The following is a 19490-nucleotide window of genomic DNA, read 5'->3' as shown; positions in this document are numbered from 1 at the left end:
ATTTTATTTCTGCAAAAGCTATAATATATATATGTAGTTCTCTCTCATAGTGAAAAATGGCTGCTGTGCTGGATGAGGTTGGCAAATCCGCTGAGAAACTCATCGACGAGGAAGTCGATGATGTCGTTGATGACGAGGATGACACAGGGCCAACTGATGTAACCAAGAAGAAGAAGAAAAAGAAAAAGAAGAAGAAGACAGGTGAGTTAATTATGTAACCTATCATTTGTTTTGGAGCAAAGTGGGTGTTATCCGGTGCTCATGGTCAACGTGTTATCCTGAGTCAACCTCATCTCCAAGAAAATATCATCGGCTTCCATAAACTCCAGCCCCATCCGTCATCCCCTCATTCCGCCGAAATGCAAAACCTCCATATTTTCCCAAGAAAAATAATCCTCATCAATCATTTGAGGTTAACGAATGTGGAGGATAGATAATGACGACCCTGAAGCTTCCAGAAAAAAATCTTCAATAGCGAATATCTGATGAAGAAAAGGAGCCATTAGAAATTTCAAAAGTTAAATTTGTGAAGTGTATCGAAATCGTGATGGTATTGGGGTATATAAATAAATAAATAAGGGGTTGTTTTTTCAATAGTCTCAACGAAGACCATCGCTGCGCGAAATTCCCAAAGATGTTTATATATTCCTCCTGAGGGAAAATTCCTTGATTAGTTAGTAATAATTCCTGCGGCTTGATTAGCTCCTGGGGAGGGAGCAACTCCAGAGGCTCCAGATGAGAAGAAGGAAGACGAGAGTGAGGGTCAGGAAGGTGCTGCTGAAAATGGGGGAGACCCTGAGGATGTCAAAAAGAAGAAGAAGAAACGCAAGCCACGGGGGAAGGGACAGACGAAGCAACAGACAGATCCTCCGAGTATACCAGTGTCTGAGCTCTTCCCCGATGGGAATTTCCCAGAGGGCCAGATAATGGAGCACCCTCCAGCTGCTGGAGTTGACGAGAGAACCGCAAAGAACAGATTCACGAGTGAAGAGGCCAGAGCTCTCGAACGAATGCTCAATGTCATTTACACGGAGGCACGTCATGCAGCTGAGGCTCATCGTCAAACCAGAAAACACATTATGAACTGGGTGAAGCCTGGCATGACGATGATTGAGATCTGCAATGAGCTCGAGAGTACTGCGAGGAGGCTAATCGGTGAGGATGGCCTCAAGGCTGGTCTGGCCTTTCCCACTGGCTGCTCCAGAAACCACTGTGCTGCCCACTATACTCCAAATGCTGGGGATACGACTGTTCTCAATTATGACGACATCACCAAGATCGATTTTGGCACTCACATCAATGGAAGAATCATCGATTGTGCATTTACCCTGGCCTTCAATCCTAAGTTCGATAAACTGATCGAGGCAGTTCGTGATGCCACAAATACTGGGATCAAAGCTGCTGGAATTGATGTCCAGCTCTGCGACGTTGGAGCTGCTGTCCAGGAGGTCATGGAGTCGTACGAGGTCGAGATCGATGGGAAAACTTACCAGGTAATTTTTTTTGAGGATCTCGGAATCTAGACCTGATATTGAAATTTTCGTTATAAGCTTTTTTGTAGAGTTATTTGAGGGCTCCAGAAAACCTTTCTATATAAATTATTCTATTTTCCTTTGATCTTCAGATATTTATCGAGAACAAGCTGAAAGTTGATAGAATGATACCCTCTCCTATTGCGCGCTATAAACTCGTTATCGCTGGTTTCCAGGTAAAATCCATCAGGAATCTCAATGGACACTCTATCTTACCCTATCGTATTCATGCTGGTAAGACAGTGCCCATCGTGCGAGGAGGTGAAGCCACCAGGATGGAGGAGAACGAGTTTTATGCTATTGAAACGTTTGGATCGACTGGACGTGGAGTTGTACACGACGACTCCGATTGCTCGCACTATATGAAAAGCTTCGACGCTGGTTTCGTCCCTCTGAGGCTTCAGAGTAGTAAATCGTTGTTGAATACTATCAACAAGAACTTCAGTGCGTCGCAAGAATTTTTTTTTAACTTATCCATGAATTAGAGACCAAGGGTGATGATTTATTCCATTAATTAAATCATTTCAGGCACTCTGGCATTCTGCAAACGGTGGCTGGACCGAGCTGGCTGCACCAAGTACCAAATGGCATTGAAAGATCTGTGTGACAAGGGTGCAGTGGAGGCATACCCCCCACTGGTAGACGTCAAAGGCTGCTACACAGCTCAATTCGAACACACACTCGTTCTACGTCCCACATGCAAGGAAGTCATCTCACGTGGCGATGACTATTAGTCCACCCAAAACCACTCGTCATTGGTGATCCAGCATTTATACACCTCGTTAACAGAGGAAAAGCGAGAGAATCATCAATAATCTTTTTCTACATTACTCTTCATTTCTCATATATTTCTTCCTCCTTTCTTTCCAATTCTTTCCTCCTCTTTTTGGGTATTGATGGTGTCAAGAGAGAATTAATACTACTGTTGAATAAAAAAACAACAAATACGTGGTAATTGATTTCTTATTTATTTCATCGTCTCGCAATCATTGCGAAGGCTGATCTGATCTGCTTTTCCCTTGATCAAACGAAAGGAAGATAAATAATCGTGGCTACTTGGAGTTTAATTTGAAACGTTTATATCTTTATTTTTCAAATTTTCTCATACTCTTAATTTAATAATTCTCATGCTAGACTCAAACGCCAGGAAGTAATATGTTACAATTTAAAATTAAACCATGGAATGAAACACCTCGAGCTACATTTCATTAAAACTACTAATTAAAATAACTGAAGTAATTCGAATATCGAAGATTAATATTTCGAAGGAAAAAAATCTCGACGCACAAGGAGTGCCTTTCGCCTGCCCATCTAATCAACTTCATAATTCCTCAGACTTCATGTGGTCCCTGGGGGCTGCACTCCGTACATTCGTGACATGTTGAAGAAACAAGAATGAGACGAGAAATATTAGCACGTACTCGATCGTTGGTGAAACGGTTCAAGTGTATTTCTAATCCATTAAAAAAAACATCGATGTAAATATGATTCTCTATAAATGTTCGCATCACGGTCTCTAGTCCCATACCGGTCCTCAGAACCGGTCTACAATTTTTTTCTCCTCTTTTATTCACACGAATGAGCTCAATAAAAACATCTAGATTCACTAGTCCTCTGCATATATTCTCCCATTTATATTTCACTCTGGGTAAATATCTCTCACTCCCCTCAATTTGCCTCGTCGTACATTTAATTTCTGCTCATCTTTAATTTGTTTATCTAGCCGCTATGATTTAATATAATCGTTCAATTATATCCACTTATTCCACTCGTATGATTTTTCACACATTTTTTGTATACACAGCCCCCACCTGTTGCATATGTAAAAAGTGTAAAAAATTATTTACACTCGCCAATCCGCGCGTGAATAAATCTCTATCTATTTATCATCATATATGCGTCTCTGAACAATCGTTTTCTCTAACAAAACTCAATCTGAGTGTTATAAATCCTTTTTTTCCCTCACTGTGAGTCAGTGCGTGTTCTTAATTTGGCTCTGGCTGTTACCAGGGGATTTGGTGGTTCGACGATCGGTGGTTGCTCCTGTGGAGAACATTTATTCGATTACATTGATAGGTTTCTGTCGATAGCGTATTTTATCACCTTGGTTGAAGGGCTTTTCGCGGTTTACTACTCACCGAGAGCTCGAGCTGCCTCGCCCTTTGTTCAAGAGCTCGTTGGAGGGCTGTCCTTGGGTCATCCTTGTACGTTTCCTCTCGATTTCTCTCGGATTCTCGTCGCATCGCTGCTTCACGCTGTCTCTCCAATGCTCGTTCAAGTTCACTCTTCTGATTTAATACATTTTTACCCCTTCAAATAACAAACAAAAATAAAGACCTGTTGGGTAACTAAATGACAGTAGACGAAGAAATTTGACAAGTTCGCTGAAGCGATGGATCAAAAAATTATGGGTTTTAGGAGAGAATATTTGAGATGATATTTGTTCTCGGAAATTTTATCAGCTACAAAAAAACTACAAAAAAGTTCGCTATAGTTTCCACGTCAAATGGATATTTTTTAAAATAAATCAATGATTAATAAGAAGAATAGTAGTTGGGTTGTAATTGGGTGATTATTGGGTGATAATTAGGTGATAATTGGGTAAAAACTCACATTTTCTGATTGAAAAGCAATTCTCTACGAAGGTCCTTATGATTGTTGGATATGAGGCACGGGTTGTAAGGCTTACGGGGTAGAATGAGGCCATCTGGGCCCATATGGGGTGCAGGTGGAGGTGGTGGAACTCCCATGACAGGTGCCATATCTCCTCCTGGAATCAGAAAATTGTAAAATCAATACGTGTCGAATGTTCTGGTTGGGGAAATGAAAAGCCCGGTTACTTTGACACTGATAAACCTGAGGCTCGATGTCATCATTTCTCTTGCCATATTCACTCTCCAGAAATGCTATCCGCGCCCTGACAGAACCTGCCAGACTCATGACAGAGAGATCAGAATTCTGAATGAGATATTTCAGGTCGCGATTCTATCATAATACCGATGCATTGTATAACTAGTGCCATAGGGCTTCGTGTACTAATCGAATAGAGGAAAGGCACAAGTGGGCAGTCAAGGTAAACTGCAGAAATAGAGGCAGGTCAGATTCATCAATCACCATCGCCTGGAAAATTTGCAATTCCACGCATTCTATTTTTTTCCCAGGGTTTTCTCCACTTCGGAAAGTATTTTTAGATCTCGCTATCACCACAAATCCTCTCAAAGACGATTGTAGATCGAGCGTGACGTCAATGCTAACGTGCTCTCTGATAATGGAAAAACAGAGCGCAAAAAGTGCCATCTCAAGGTCTTGGATACAGGCCAATAAAATTTTCATTGTAAATCCATCTATTGCGTGAGCTACTACGATTTTATTCAATCCTATTCATGTTTTCAACTGAAGCTCAACTAAATTGTTCAACATTTACGAAATTTCAAAAATATCAGGATTACGTAATTTAATTTCATAGATTGAGAAATAAATTAATGGAGATTAAAGAGATTAATGGATATTTGAATAGGCAAACGCGATTGGATTCCACATAAATTTGTCTTGGTTGGAAAATTTCAAGTTTTATTGATTGAGTTTTCAAGAGTAATTTCTTAAGAACGACTTAATTGGAACATACGATTTTTCGATACGGTGTGTTACCCATGTGGTGTGACAGGGGACCCACTTAGAAAGGAGGCAATGTCGACGACTTTCGTGTACCATTTGGCAAGTTGTTATAAAACTCCACGATTCGGGGTCTTCGGGGACCTGTTAAATTATAATTCAACGACCTGAAGCGACATGAAGAGAAAATCCAAAGGTTCATTAACGGTACGAAGTTGAAAATAAATTGAGAACATGTGGAATTTGGTTGAAAAACATTAGCTTGAAACGATCTTTACACAAAAGTTGATAACCCAAGAATAAAAAAAGATGAGTTGCAAAATGATTGTTAGTGTCCTCGTAAATCTTGAATTTCCGTAAATATCTTGAGACAAATAGTAAAAACTGGCAGGGAATACTGAAACAACCATAAACAACCTGCGAAAGCCGAAGCTAATGAGCAGCAATTGACGGTTTTATTGGACTTTTTGAATGACCGTCACGGATAGATGACAATGAGGGAATGCCTGGCTTTCCCCGGCAATTTAGTCGGTTCGATGGACAATAGAGCATAGAAAATATCGTCTCGTTATCTGAAATCCATTCGACTTTCTTTTAAATTGTCGAACCTTCCTATCCCCAGAAGACTGATGAGCAATCGATTGATTTAGTAAATTAATACCTAAATTGGTGTGAAATTGGAAGTTACGTGATGCAATTGCCTCCTCCAGATAAACACGTTGATATCAGAAACGTTATCAAGAAGCCAATATCGGTATTTCAATCAATATCAATTCCCCAAGAGTTCACCAACTCCAAAATAAATGAAAATAAACGCGATATCGTAATGAGGAATAATCCCATTTCTCCTCCAATATTTAATTTTAATGTTCGAAAGTCCTCGCGTACGTTTGCTCTAACGAAGCATAAGAAATTGGATGGGTTTTGTATCTCCTTGGAAAACTCAATAACTATCGTATGCTCTGCAACCAAATCGAGAAAAGCGAAACGAAAGTAAAAAAGTGCTCTTGAATTAAAAGAAGTATTACCAGCAGGAAAAAGCTTGGCGATGTTTCGGATGATTCGTTTTAACGAGCCGAAAGTGAAATTTCAGAGCATTTCTTTTATTGGTATCATTTTCCTAACATCGTGGAAATTTAAAGAAAAGAAAAATGGGCCATTTCTTCAGCAATTTGTGAGCACTTTCCCTCCAGTTTTTACATCAACAGACACTTTATTTCATCCGCGACATTGAAAAAACGGATTATTTTTATTCTTCAGCTCCAGAATCAATTTTTCAACCGAGAAAATCAATTTCGTTCGAGAAATTCCCATGAATAGCGTGTTATCAGGTCCATCAATCATCCGTGATTCCAATCCAATCAATGGATTACCCCGTCCCCGTCGAGGCCGTGAGTTCATTGATTGAAATGATTACGTCATCGATTAATCCATAACAATTGAGATAAAATAAACTCTCGGTGCAAAACCTCACAGCGAAAATGAACGAGTGACGGTTTAAAGAGAACCGGAATTGCCGCAGGAAGTCGTCTCCTTAGCCCTTGCACACTCATTAACGTTTAAATGCCCTCGGTTGTGACCTCTAAGGTCAATTGACCGATGATTAAAGGAATTGGTCATCGGTACAACGAAAAAAGACGGGAAAATTTCAACTAAAACGTGTGACTCACCGTTCGTCAAAGACTCACAGCTGTCGGGATCCCTTTTACCGCCGTTTGTAATCACCTGAAAAATAAAGGAAATCGTTTGGTAAATTTCACAATACTTAACGGTCACGATCCAACAGTGTCATAAAATTCAAGGGGAAATAAAGCAAACGGGAAAATTGAAGTGAAAATGTACGCGTCTTCTTATTCTACGAATAATTCAACGAAGTTTTACTCGATTTTTTTATCAATGGATTAGTACAGATTATGTGCAAATGAATATTTAATAATATTTATGATTACTACGATGGTAATTAAGATGTTATTGCCGATATCTTCTCATTTTAATTTGAATTTCTCAGAAATTTGTAAAAAAACTTGAAAAATGAGAGAATATCGGCAACAACTTCTTAACGTTTGAACAAATGCGAAGAAATATTATTTATTGATTAATATTGAATTGATATAGTATGGATTGGTATAAAAAATTGTTTTTCATGCTATTCAGTTATAAAATACCAGAAAATATGCAGCGGCTAGTGTACCAAGAGGGTAGAGCAGCCTGAAGTGGCTGTTTTTTTTTCTACACGATGAGATTGAAGAGTGAATTCTTCAATATAGAACAAAGGATGAAATCCACGAGGGAATATTTTCCCGTTCGATTCCATCGTACCGAGTCTCCACGCTTCGGTAATTTCGATCCAACATTACCGGGAAGTAAGAAACGCAAGAGGCTAGCCTTCTCGAGCCATTTAATTGCCAGCCAAGATGCGAGAAACGAAAGTCTTGGATGTAGAAAAGCCTTCCATACCTCTGATCACTGTCCAGAGAATTAGGGGCCATTCGCCAAACTATGACAAGAGTTTCTCAAAACTATCGGTATGAGCCAAACTTTCAGTGGGACAACGATCTTCTGCCAAAACTATCAGTAAAGAGGAGTTGAAATGAATGGGTAGTAAACATTCGGGATGAAAATTAATGAACTAAAGGGGGAGTGAGAGAAATTGAGGGCAAAGACAAACAAAAGCGTGAGATAGGAATGACGATTAATAAACATAAAAGGGGGAGTAATTTTTTCATTTTTATTTTCGATGGAGCGGACAAGCCTCGTTGAGCTTGAAGTCTCCGGAAGGAAGTGGATTAGGGCTACAGTATTATTTTTTTTATCGGAACGGGGCTATCGGCTTTTTTAGTCATGTCAATATCACACGATAGGATAAAAATGCACCGCAAGGAATAATTTCCTCGGTGCACTATCTTCAGGCAATTCCGGTTAACCGGGTATTGAGAAAATCAAGGCCTCGAGACCTTTTCAAACAAATATTAATTACAGAAGAGACGTTTATTGTACTCCATAAAATTCTACAAAACGATCTCTTGATATGAATTTTCTTTCAGGGTTTATGGTGATTACAAGTTTTACGTTCTTACGGGAATTGAGATCCCTCCACGCCCCAAACACCTCCTCAAACAGTCAATTCGCTAATTAAACCGTTAATTAGTCCCTCCGACAATTGTTTTAAACGTCTCAATCCGCCGGAAAAACATGTTCCGCTGTACACTGAACAGTAAACGCCTTCTGGGAACAGCCGGGGCTAATTAGCCCCTCATTTAATAATTGAATCTCCTCATGACGCTCACTTTCATCACGATCCTCAGACAAGTGTTAAATAATCCATTGAAATTCGCCTCGATAAATTGTCCTTTTCAATCGATCGCTTTCACTAGAATCATTTCGAAATGGAAATCAAAACGAAAATTCAACCGGTGACATAAGGAATTATTGCCGATATCTTCTCATTTTCCATTATTTTGGAAATTTAAGGAAAATCGTCGATCAGATTGACGCCGAAAAATATAACGTTTTTAAGTTTTATTATTATTGAATGGCAAATTTTTATAACCGTGCGTTTATTTGTTCTTAATTTTTGGTGTAAATTTTTGCGAATTTTTGCCAAAAATTATAGAAATACAGTAGAGACATTGGAAAATAAAACTTATAAACGGTATATTTTTTAAATTCAACGTTCGGGTTTAACAGAAACTTACGATGGGATTGCCGTGAAAAAATATCCGATTTTAGTGTTTTGTCATCATTTAATGACTCATGAAGTTTCAAGGAGGCGCGAACGTCCTCCTCCCTTTTTTCTAATCTTCAAAAAAATTACAGAACTAAAAAAAACGCACGACAATGATCACACCACCAGGACATTTCGTGATTCATTAATGACAAAACGCAAAAACGTCTCACTTTTCACTTTGAAGCCATCAATAATTTTTCAGAAAACTCCGAAAAACGTGAATCTCGATCAAAAGGGCGTTGAATCCTTAATGTAAACAAGCATTAGATAATTCTTGTTAATTCAAACTGCGTGTTATTATATACCGGTGTCAGTAAAACACCCGGAAGCGTTGCGCCAGTCACATAATCACCGCAATCCGCAATTTATTCACAATAGTGTGTTAAAAACACCCGTTACCTCACGATCATCAGAGGCTTTAATTGTTTATTACATCTGATGCCGACTCGAGTTAATGCTCCATAATCATCAGTCCCTAAAATGATAAAATAGTTCATATCCCCGAATTAACTCCAAATTCAATAAAATACGTAATTCCCCCGCAACGCACTTTCTCTTATTATTTCGAATTACTTCAGACTAAAATTAATTAAATAATCAGTTTCCCAACCATAATCATTCCAAAAAAAATTCATAAATCCGGGGAATTGATGCGACACCTCTCCAATTAATTTCATAATTTTTCCTTGATGACGAATGCCGTGAGTTTTTAGGATTACCTAAAAACCTGAATGAGTCGCGAATGCAAATAATTTCATCACGAATGCAAATGACGGTTGAGTAAATGTTGAGTTCCATTCTCCCTCTCTAGCTTTTCATGCGTTCAAGGTGACGTATTTCCCCGCCACAATTAGCGTCCATATTTTTTTTTTCTGTGATATTACACGTGACACTTGTGCTCTAGTCACTCAACAACAATTTGACCTCTGTAACGGGCCCCAGCCCCACCTCAACAGCAAAAGCCCAGTTTTATTTCAACTTGAGAGGCATCACTTTATCCGTATGTACTGTTAAAACCAGGCTATTCTCGATACGTGTGCCAAAAGGTACATAAAGTGCGTGTTACAGCTGTCGTCCAGTGTCTAACGTGTTTACCGGTGAGGAACGTCATTCCCAGAGAGTTTTTGCGCGTCTCGGAGTAGCGAATCATCTCAGGAAAAATACGGAGAATATATCCAGGGTGGAAGACACAATTTCCTCGATATAAAAAAAAGAGCTAATTCTCACCAGGTGCTCCAGCAGGAGGTCCAGCCCTCCACCATCATTCCAGATCTGTCCCCAGGGTTGCAAGTTTGTCTTGACTTGGTCTTCTGTTGGGTGTTGGATTTTTTATTTGGTAATGATTTATCCGCTCAGGAAGTGATGGAGTTTTAGTCACCGCACACGATGTTCACTGCCCGAGAGACTGAACTCAACTGAACAGAATACAACGGCACGAAGGCCTCATGGAGGAAGAGAGACGAGAAAAAAACAACGTTCGTTTGAATCCCACGAGGACTTTCACTCGCACATCATAATCCTACGATCTGACTCAATCGGTGGGATTGTGCATCACAGAGGGTGATGAGTTGATGCTGTGGGTGCATAAATTAAAGTAATCTCGTTTCAATGATTTTTTAGGATTTCAATCTTAAACGAGATCACTGAAAATATACCGACCCAGGGTGATTATACTGTCAGAGAATTACTCATGAAACTTCAAGTTTTCAAATCCTAAATAATCCCTTATCTGCACATCTGCACTCTTCATTGGTATCGCAGGAAATTTGTATGAATAGTCAATGATATTATAATTTTTGTGGGAATACGTGAATTGGAATTAGTGGAAATAATGAATTCAATCATTATTTTTCGAAGAATTCAGTGTGAGATTTTTACAGGAAAATTGAGGATTAATTGAATTAAATTGCTTCTGTTATTTTATAATAAAATCGACAATTCAATCAATTTTTACCGTCTATAAATATATTCTACCGGATTTTCAAGGAAATCATTCCAAATTGTAAGAATTACTTAAAAATTCGCAGACCCAACGATCAGGATTCAATGAATCAATAGTTCAATAGTAATTACACCGTACTTCATTTAATCTCTCTATTTTATTACTAGTTAATTACGATTAATTAATTGTAAATGAGTGCTAATGAATTTCTCTCATAGTTATTTGAGATTCAGGAAATGAAATGGTCGGTAGTGAATTTGATTGAAAAAATCGGGAGAGAGGATGAATGAACAATTGACGAATTGTTTAGAGTCCATTAGTATAATGTCGTCCTTATTCACGTAGTCAAAACCCGTTGTTGGCACTGTCAAGTCAATCGGAAATCCCGTATTGTCCCGGTGCAGTCCAACATTTCAACGACATCGCGACTTTCTCTGGGGAATGACAACTCCAACTCACTGTCGAGTCCCTCCTCGAAATCCTCGAGATGATCATTTCCACTGCACCTCGGATGTACAAATGTTTTTATCACTCGGGATCTCAGTTGAATAGGCGCTCGAATGCTCTTGGTGATGGGTCCGGGTGTTTTTCTCTTTGGAGTAATGACAGAAATTACGACCAGCAGAGCAGATCTACTCCTAATTTTTAAATTCAACAGCATGTTGTGTTTGCCCATCGATGAGTTGCCCGTGTAAAACTTTCGTTTACCCACGATATTACAATTTATTTATGAAATGTTTATTATCTTCGTCGACCTACGGGTAATTGCACACATATTAACAGAAAAAATACGGAAAGAAAATTTTTTTTTGCCATTCCTCCCGGGGTTGATCTAGCATTTTTGGGGATGGACAGCGAATTTTTTATAAAATTGAAAATTTTGTTTTCACTTCGTGAAAAAGAGAGAGACTTTTATAAAAAATCTAATTTTTTATCAACTAATGATTAATTTAAATATATTCGCCTTCTAGATAATAAAAAAGTTTTCAGACTTACGCAAAATACAATAACAAAAAATTCCTTTTTGATTTCGGTCCAAGGGGTTGATCTAGGATTTCGAGGGAAAGGAAGTGTTTTCGTCAACCAATCGTTGATGTCACGTATATTCCTCTGATAGAATATAAAAATACCTTCAGACATGAGAAACATATGAAAAGAAAAAAAAAAGTGTTTCAAGCCCGACCCCAGGAGCTGATCTAGGATCTTTGCGGTGTGGGCAAATAACTTTTTCCGAAAACTCAATTTTTCCATCACCCAGCCCATGATTTCATAAATCCTCACCTCCCAGAAGACGACGAGTGCCTCGGAGGCTATAAAAATCTAAAAATGAAAAAGCCACCCTCCCCTCCCCAAAGATCCCATTTATTGACAATTTATTCCATGAGCTATTTTCCGCCGATACTTTCTTCACCTCTTCTCCTCCCGGAAGGAAAATCCCCGTCGAAAACCCCTCCGACTTTCAGTATTCAGACGATCTTTATTTTCACATCGAGAATAATTGTCCCGGCGTTCGTCGAAGCGCTAAGGGGCCTTTTCACTTCCTTATCTCCCTGGCCACGGCACAGAGTGACAATGAGAAAGTTTTTCCACTCCTCCCCAGGATTTTTCCCCCGATCCCTCGAAGCTAATTGATGACAGCAGATATCGATCACTGACGCCCGCGGTAATCAAAAAAGTGAATACACGAGGTGCAATCTCCGGCCTGAGATCGCAAGGAAATTGCTGTGGCGGGTCGTGTCTAGTAATATCGATCGATTGCAGAAAAATTTCACTGGGAAAAGTAAAACGTCGAGTTAGCATGCGTCTGGAGATGAGACAATGGTGCACTGACTCCAGAGGCGTCGAGTCATTATCCAACTCTTCCTGGGAGTCTTTGATTCGGGTTCCATCTCAAGCAGTTGGAATACCAAAGGTCGCGTTTTCCTTTATACAATCCCATCACTAATGAATCGCACAATTAAGTGCCTCCCCAGGAATTAATCCTAGCTAGTTTCAATTTCAATAATATCGGACTATCACATCAGTCAATCCATTTCAATTTCATTGTCAGTCATTTCTCAGCGAATCAATTATAATGGAAATTATTGCTCTATTAATTATTCGCGGTAATTAATCAATCGATTTCAGGAATTGGTAATATTCGAATAATATTCGAAATTTCAAACCCGCAGAATGATGAGATCGATTATCTAATTAATTAAATAGTTATGTTCATCATAATTCCTTTATTTTTTTATGATACCGTATGTTGGAAGAGATTAAACATTTAATTGAGGATTTTTTTATTAAATTCGAAAAAAAAAATGAAATAGATGTTTTGTATAAAAATGAAAGCAATTACAATGAAAATTATTGTTCAATTTATTATCAATCAATCAGACAATCGCAGAAGAGATAGATCAATTATCTGATTAATTAAATACTCGATTGTATCATGATTTCTGTAATTGTTAACGATGACCTATTTTTAATCAAATTAGGCATTTAATTAACTATTAACAATCTGATTTAATACAAGAAGAAAAAAACATGGAAAATTATGTTTTGGATATATTCTTCATACATTCACTTATAGAAGAATCAGATAGTTGATTTAATCCGTGTAATTGGTTGATGGATGGAAGAAATAATGAATTAAACAATAACTTTCGTAATGATACGTTGAATTATTAAGGATGACGTCTTATGGACCGAATTTAACATGAGAAAGTGGGATGAGCACTAGAAAAAAAGCATTGAAGTGAGTAATAATCAATGTACTACGTCTGTTTCCGCTGCTCGGTTGGTCGACTCCTCTACTCATCAACTTCTCTTACGGTATATCTGAAAAGAATTTTCCAGGCGAATTCCCATCCGTCGGTGGTCACTCGCACGTACCACACGGACTCTACCCCGTGTTGCACTCAAACAAAAAAAAATGTAAACACGGAAACCGAGAGGTGAAGAATTTTTCTCATTCACTCGAGCTGATTTACACCAGTTGGGTTTTCGCATCGGCTCATTTGACCCTCGGTATTCCAGCATTCGTTGTTTTACCGTTTCCCCACAAATACCGACCCATAGTGAATAATAATATATCCACTGTCTGAATGAATAAATAATCTCATTTTTTTATTTTTTTTTTTTTATTTAAATTGATCGCTCCAGTAGTGAGTCAACAAGACGGTTTTGTTTTCACGAGAATGTATAAGGGAATATATAAGATAAGTTTATCAGCGACTGATAATAACTTGGATGCGCCAATCCCATCAAGTCGCGACGAAATATTAAATTTATCAAATCCATTAAAACATTCCTGCACTGATATCCCATAATTTCCAGGAAGCCCGGAATTATCAATAAAAACTTCACCGAGGAGATCACTTTGCTCGTAATTCATTGATTAATTAACTGGAAACGCGCCCGGAGCGATTGGCGATTAATTATTGCAGGGGAAACTTTTGAAATTTTCACCAACTACCAGTTTTTGCTTTTTTTTTCTTCCAATTTAATTTCACAGTTCTAACACCAACAAAAACAGCAATGCAGTAGCCAAGCGGAAAAAAAATTTGAACCGATTTTGACAATTCCCCAGTTTTCAACGAAAATCTCGGAATGTAACAAATATAGCGATAGTGTTGTCATGACCTTTTTTGTAGCCCTAAGGAAGCGCTATAAAAAAGGTAATTAAAAAATGCCGCTATCTGGCTTAGTTCCTGAAATATCTCTGACAAACGCACGCGAGAGTCGCTATTCACTCTAGTTTGGCGATTTTTATTGGAGAGAAAATTCTGTAAAAATGAAAATCTAGAAAATAGTGAAATTTTCCTGATATGATGAGCCATTATCAAGTGTTATTATGGCAAATTCAGGTTGGCAATTTGCATTCAATAAAATTCCTTGCACCGAAGTGATTTATGAGTGCATTGACGCCAACTGGAGCACCTCATTACGCTGCGTTCACCGATTGAAGCATTCTGTCATTTTTGCAATTCACCCTGATACGTAACTTGGCAAACAAAATACTCGGCAATGTTATGTATTCGTACGATTGAATTTACCACACCCACGTGGTCTATTCCTGTCTCAAGTGTTTCAAGTGACTCTTAGGTACATTTCTCCGAAAGGTGATTCATCACCCGAATTGCACAATTATTGCCGATCGAATAATTTCCGTCTGTTTTTACATCATAACGCAATGACGCAGCTAGAGAGGAATTTTTTATTTGTACCTGCGTGACACAGAAACTGAAATCTCCGGAGTGGAAATAACAGGCATTATCACTGGAAAATGGAAAAACGGAAAATACTCGGGTTTATTTGCATTCGAGTATTGTTTCTAGTGAAGAGGCACGAGGTCGTATTTGTCGTTGGATCTAATGGAGACGTGACTTTTGTTGGATTGAAAAATTATGGAAATGGCACGAGAGACTGGTGGAACGTGGCTTATCACCGGATGCGGCCCTTGAGCAAATTCCCCGGAAGTTCCAGACCAGGGAATTATTTTTCATTATTTTGGTGATGCATAAATAGCGGGTTAATTGCGAGATTTTCTAGAGGACTTCATATTAAATAGTCCGGGGTGTAGAAAATTATATTCGAATACCCCTTTTTGATTTTTTCATTATTCAATTCATTCAATGACTCACGAATATTCGTAGTCGTGCGTCCATTTTTTTTCATTATTGGTAAAGTTTTAAAGGGAATTTTGCAAAATTTTTCTGAGAACGTAGAAAAAATCTGCGGCAATGACATTTCATCAGACATTTGCGAGAAATAATAATGGAATCTAAAAACTGTAAATTTGTAAAAGAACCTGAAAAATCAATTTTCACAGTATTTTTTATTTTTCCTCTGAAATTATTTCAATCATTGAAATCCGAGGCCGAAAAACTTGAAATAAATCACAAACTTGCAGACGAAACGCCCGCAACTTCCTGTTCTCATTTTCCACCGAGCGCGCATTATTTCGCAATTACGGAAAATCGTTACAAATCGTGTACGGAAAAATTGAACAAAAAGACATTGCGCTTTCTCCAAGAAATTCTCTTCGAGTTCCATTAAAAATTATTAAAAATTATGTAATCCCTTGGCTTTAAATGAATGTTTATCGACCTTTATTTTTTTTTCCTGGATTTTATCTCGGGAAATGGATAGAAATGATGAAAAATCGCGAATTCGAGATGTTTGTCGGTCGAGTAAACCTCAGTTCTTTTTTAGACTCTTTTTTAATGTTTATTTTAGTTTATTTATTACCAGCGAACTGAAACCATTGCATGGATACAAGGGGTTCGTTCTTATGTGTATATTTACGTGTTAGTGGATGAATCGAGGCAGAAGGATCGTTCAACGCTGAAATGTTTAGTTGAGATTTTATAAACATTGTACTGTGATGCTTGAGAATGACGTGCGTTCGCGGGGTGCACTCGACATTTCTAAAGTGCTCGTGCCACATGCAGCGATTTTTTAACAGAAACCCAGATATTCCTGAACGAAAAATGCATTCGAAATTAGGAAGAGGTTTTCCACTCGACGGGGCCAGAGATCGGCACCGAATGCTGTCTGTTTACTTTCAAAAGTTCAGAACAAATCTTTTTATTCTAAAAAACGTCAAGACCACTTCTGCCAATTATTACATGAATGGAGAATTCATTGTGTGAAAAATTGCAATAGAATATCAGATCAACTTAATAACGATTTCTCAGTATAACCTTACGATATTAAGAATAAAATTTCTGTTTAGCTTAGTTAAAAATAAAACTTTGACTCTGAAAAATTTCAAGAATACCTTCTTGAATTATTACGTAAATGGTAATTTCATTACAGAGAAACTACAATAGAATATCCGATAGAATTCGATACGCATTTTTTAGTCTGACCCTAGGACTATACCAAATAAATATGCATCTGTGTGGAATTCGTTTTCCTCAGACGAAGAGGGCCAAGTCCCCAAGGGATGAACCTGTATCATGTGTCTACCCGCAGGCACCTGAACCCAGACACTGTCAGCAGTTAGAAAGAGTCCAAAGGCTTCATCCCACCAGCAAGAGGAGGATAAAAAAAATCTATCGCCCACACAATTCCAAGAACCCCCGATGATGCATTGTGCGCTCCATCCGGGGTCCGTTGGGGCCCCTAATGACGCTTTTAAGTCCTAAAATTCTCGGGTGAGACGAGCGTGGAAAAGACGAGTCTCGTTTTTACATAGGGGACAGTAAAGCGCAGCTGCGTCATCCCATTGATTAACCCGCGAGTTGGAGTACGCGTGGACCATGCGGCTTTGTTTGCAACCATTCACTGAATTCTACCCTCCAGGCACGTTTACAGAAGGGGTCATTTAAACGATACAAATAAAAATCCCACGAGAAAAGAGTTCCCCATCAATTTTTCTGCATTTTAAATTGTAAGATCAATTCCGATCATTCCACAATTTGTATCCTCTCTCCATTTTCATTCAGATCATTCAGAAAACATTTCGCAATTTTTTTAATTCTGTATTATTTTTCTATTCTCTATTATTTCCTGTTAATAACTTATTTTATTATATTAACAATATGGAAAATATATATTTGATAATTTATTGAAGGGGAATTGAGGAAATTAAGATATTGAGAGAATAATTTGGATCGATTTTTCTTCCCTTTTAAACCGCAGGATCAATTCCCATCAGAAAAAATTTTCCTCCTCGTTCCTTTTTTATTCAATCGATTTTATTAATTTAGATATGATTTCTGAATTAATTCTCCATGCTTTTATTTTACGTGAATAACTTATGTTAAATATCACCAATATATGAGATATATATTTGATAATTTATGGAATACGAATTGGGCTGATTGAATTGACTGATTATTGTCTTAGAACCCGCGAATTTTCCCGGGAGTTCCGACAACAAATTCGACATTTGGGAATTCATTCCTGAATACCCCACGTGAAAATAATATTTCCCAGTCGTTTGTTTACGTAAACAATGCAGGACAGAAGTAGGAAGTAAGAGTCTGGTGCCAGATAGAAATGACTTTCCCCCTGCACCAGCAACTTTTGGGACGACCTGTATCCCACTGGTTTGAGACATAAAAAAAAAAAACGAGAGACACGGTAGGAAGGCAGGTGCAGGCAAGGGTTAAAGACTCTTGGCAACCAGGATGCTGCTCCATCGAGATTAAATAAAAATCCCCACGTCAATTAAACTTTCCTAATAACGATAACTCTTATTTTCGTTCTCCATTCACTTCCGGAATTCGCACGGTTTGATAATTCCCCTATTGTCCCAGTGAATGAAGCCATCTCATTAGAGAAGACAACGTCAACTGATTGAGGTGGATTAATGGCACTGACCTCGTTGGTGGTGGTAGCAGCTAGTGACAAGTTGTTGATTGTTAATGACGAAGGCACTGTGTTTTCCTGTTCAACAGCAACTCCGGTTTGGTTGTTACCACGTCCGTTACTGACCGTAGAGTCTCGAGACTCGGCTGTGATCGTCCCTTCCCTCCTCACCCTGTACTCCCGGTGTTTCCTCAAGAATTCCGTTTGGTCTTCGCTGAGGGATTGGTCAAGGCTCGGCTCCACTTCATCCTTTATCCGAGGTGGATCCTGATCCCGGTAGGCACGACGCTGACTCTTTGATATCTCGCACATATCCTTTCTTTTATTCAGTACCGATCTCTCCGATACGCTCGATTATGTCTCCGCCAGCATGAACCAGTTGTTTAACTCTTTTTTTCAACAGATTAACCGATTACTACTCAGGTGCAGCGACCTTCTACTCCAACTGGTCCGTCATCATCATCATTCACCAAATTTCAAGCCCAGGTCTTCTTTTTCTAGGAAATCACGAAATTCCTCTGTCAGATTCATCAACTTCGCCTCCAAGAAGAAGTGGATATCAATTTACTCCAGATATTTTACAAATCCGTTGTTCCATTGATAATTTATTACAATTATTCCATATATAACCAATTCATTAAATACTAATTGTCGAATGAAAAGGGCGATCTGTCATTTTAACATTTAATATTGTAAAGATATTATTTGCTACTTAATATTTTATGCTGATGACCCAAATGACCAAATGAAATTGAAAAATTGTAGTGATTATTTGAAAAATAGAGGGAAACGAGAAAATAATTGAAGGAATAACGGAGTTGAGGCGTGAGAGTTGGAGATATGAAAAATGCGACTAGAATTTACACTCGACTGGGGATAACTCACGGGATTACGGATGAGAAGAGATGAGATTATTGACTTTTTATTTAGACTTTAGTGAAGAAGATGGTTGTTTGTTATTGTTGATCAGTTCAGAGGCACGCCATAGTTATCAAAGGTAGATGAGCCATGCTGTCAGTGCACAGAGGTGCACGGGGTACTGTTTTATGGTGAATATGCGTCATCTACAAGGGGCCATCTGCCATCCCCTCTACAACTGGTGCTTTTTCGACTCTGCGCCCTGCAACGGGGGTTCTCAGGAAAAATCAGACTCACCCCTAGCCGAGGGGTGGCTTTTCTCCCCTCCGCCAATAACCAAGAACACGCAAGTTTTTGTACGCATGCGTTCACCAATTTATTGGTTTTTTTTTATTACGAAACCCCAAAGAACTAAAATTTTGAAAAATATCTATAAATACCTAATGTTTAAAATAACATTTTTTTAATTCCTGGAAATTCTCGTTTTAGCTTTTTGGGGCGACCTTGAATGGAT

General features: G+C 38.4%; 2 protein-coding genes across 2 annotated transcripts; one reads left to right on the top strand and one right to left on the bottom strand.

Annotated features, from left to right (window-relative positions):
* The first annotated feature begins 37 nt into the window (after positions 1–37).
* und (methionyl aminopeptidase und) lies at positions 38–2487 on the top strand. The gene is made up of 4 exons (XM_011308465.1): positions 38–201; positions 703–1493; positions 1709–1976; positions 2061–2487. Exons 1-4 carry the CDS (start codon positions 57–59, stop codon positions 2264–2266), a joined length of 1410 nt encoding a protein of 469 aa, XP_011306767.1. The 5' UTR covers positions 38–56; the 3' UTR covers positions 2267–2487.
* A 107-nt stretch (positions 2488–2594) lies between these two features.
* LOC105268693 (uncharacterized) lies at positions 2595–18505 on the bottom strand. The gene is made up of 5 exons (XM_011308466.1): positions 18131–18505; positions 6815–6869; positions 4146–4302; positions 3671–3842; positions 2595–3575 (listed from the first exon to the last, which is right to left on the bottom strand). The coding sequence occupies exons 1-5, from the start codon at positions 18428–18430 to the stop codon at positions 3495–3497; spliced, it is 765 nt and encodes a 254-aa protein (XP_011306768.1). The 5' UTR covers positions 18431–18505; the 3' UTR covers positions 2595–3494.
* Between the last annotated feature and the right edge of the window lie 985 nt (positions 18506–19490).

The sequence above is a fragment of the Fopius arisanus genome, unplaced genomic scaffold (assembly GCF_000806365.1).
Source record: "Fopius arisanus strain USDA-PBARC FA_bdor unplaced genomic scaffold, ASM80636v1 scaffold00060, whole genome shotgun sequence".
NCBI lineage: Eukaryota > Metazoa > Arthropoda > Insecta > Hymenoptera > Braconidae > Fopius > Fopius arisanus.
The sequence above is the reverse complement of the archived record's forward strand: the minus strand, read 5'-3'. Positions and strand labels throughout refer to the sequence as shown.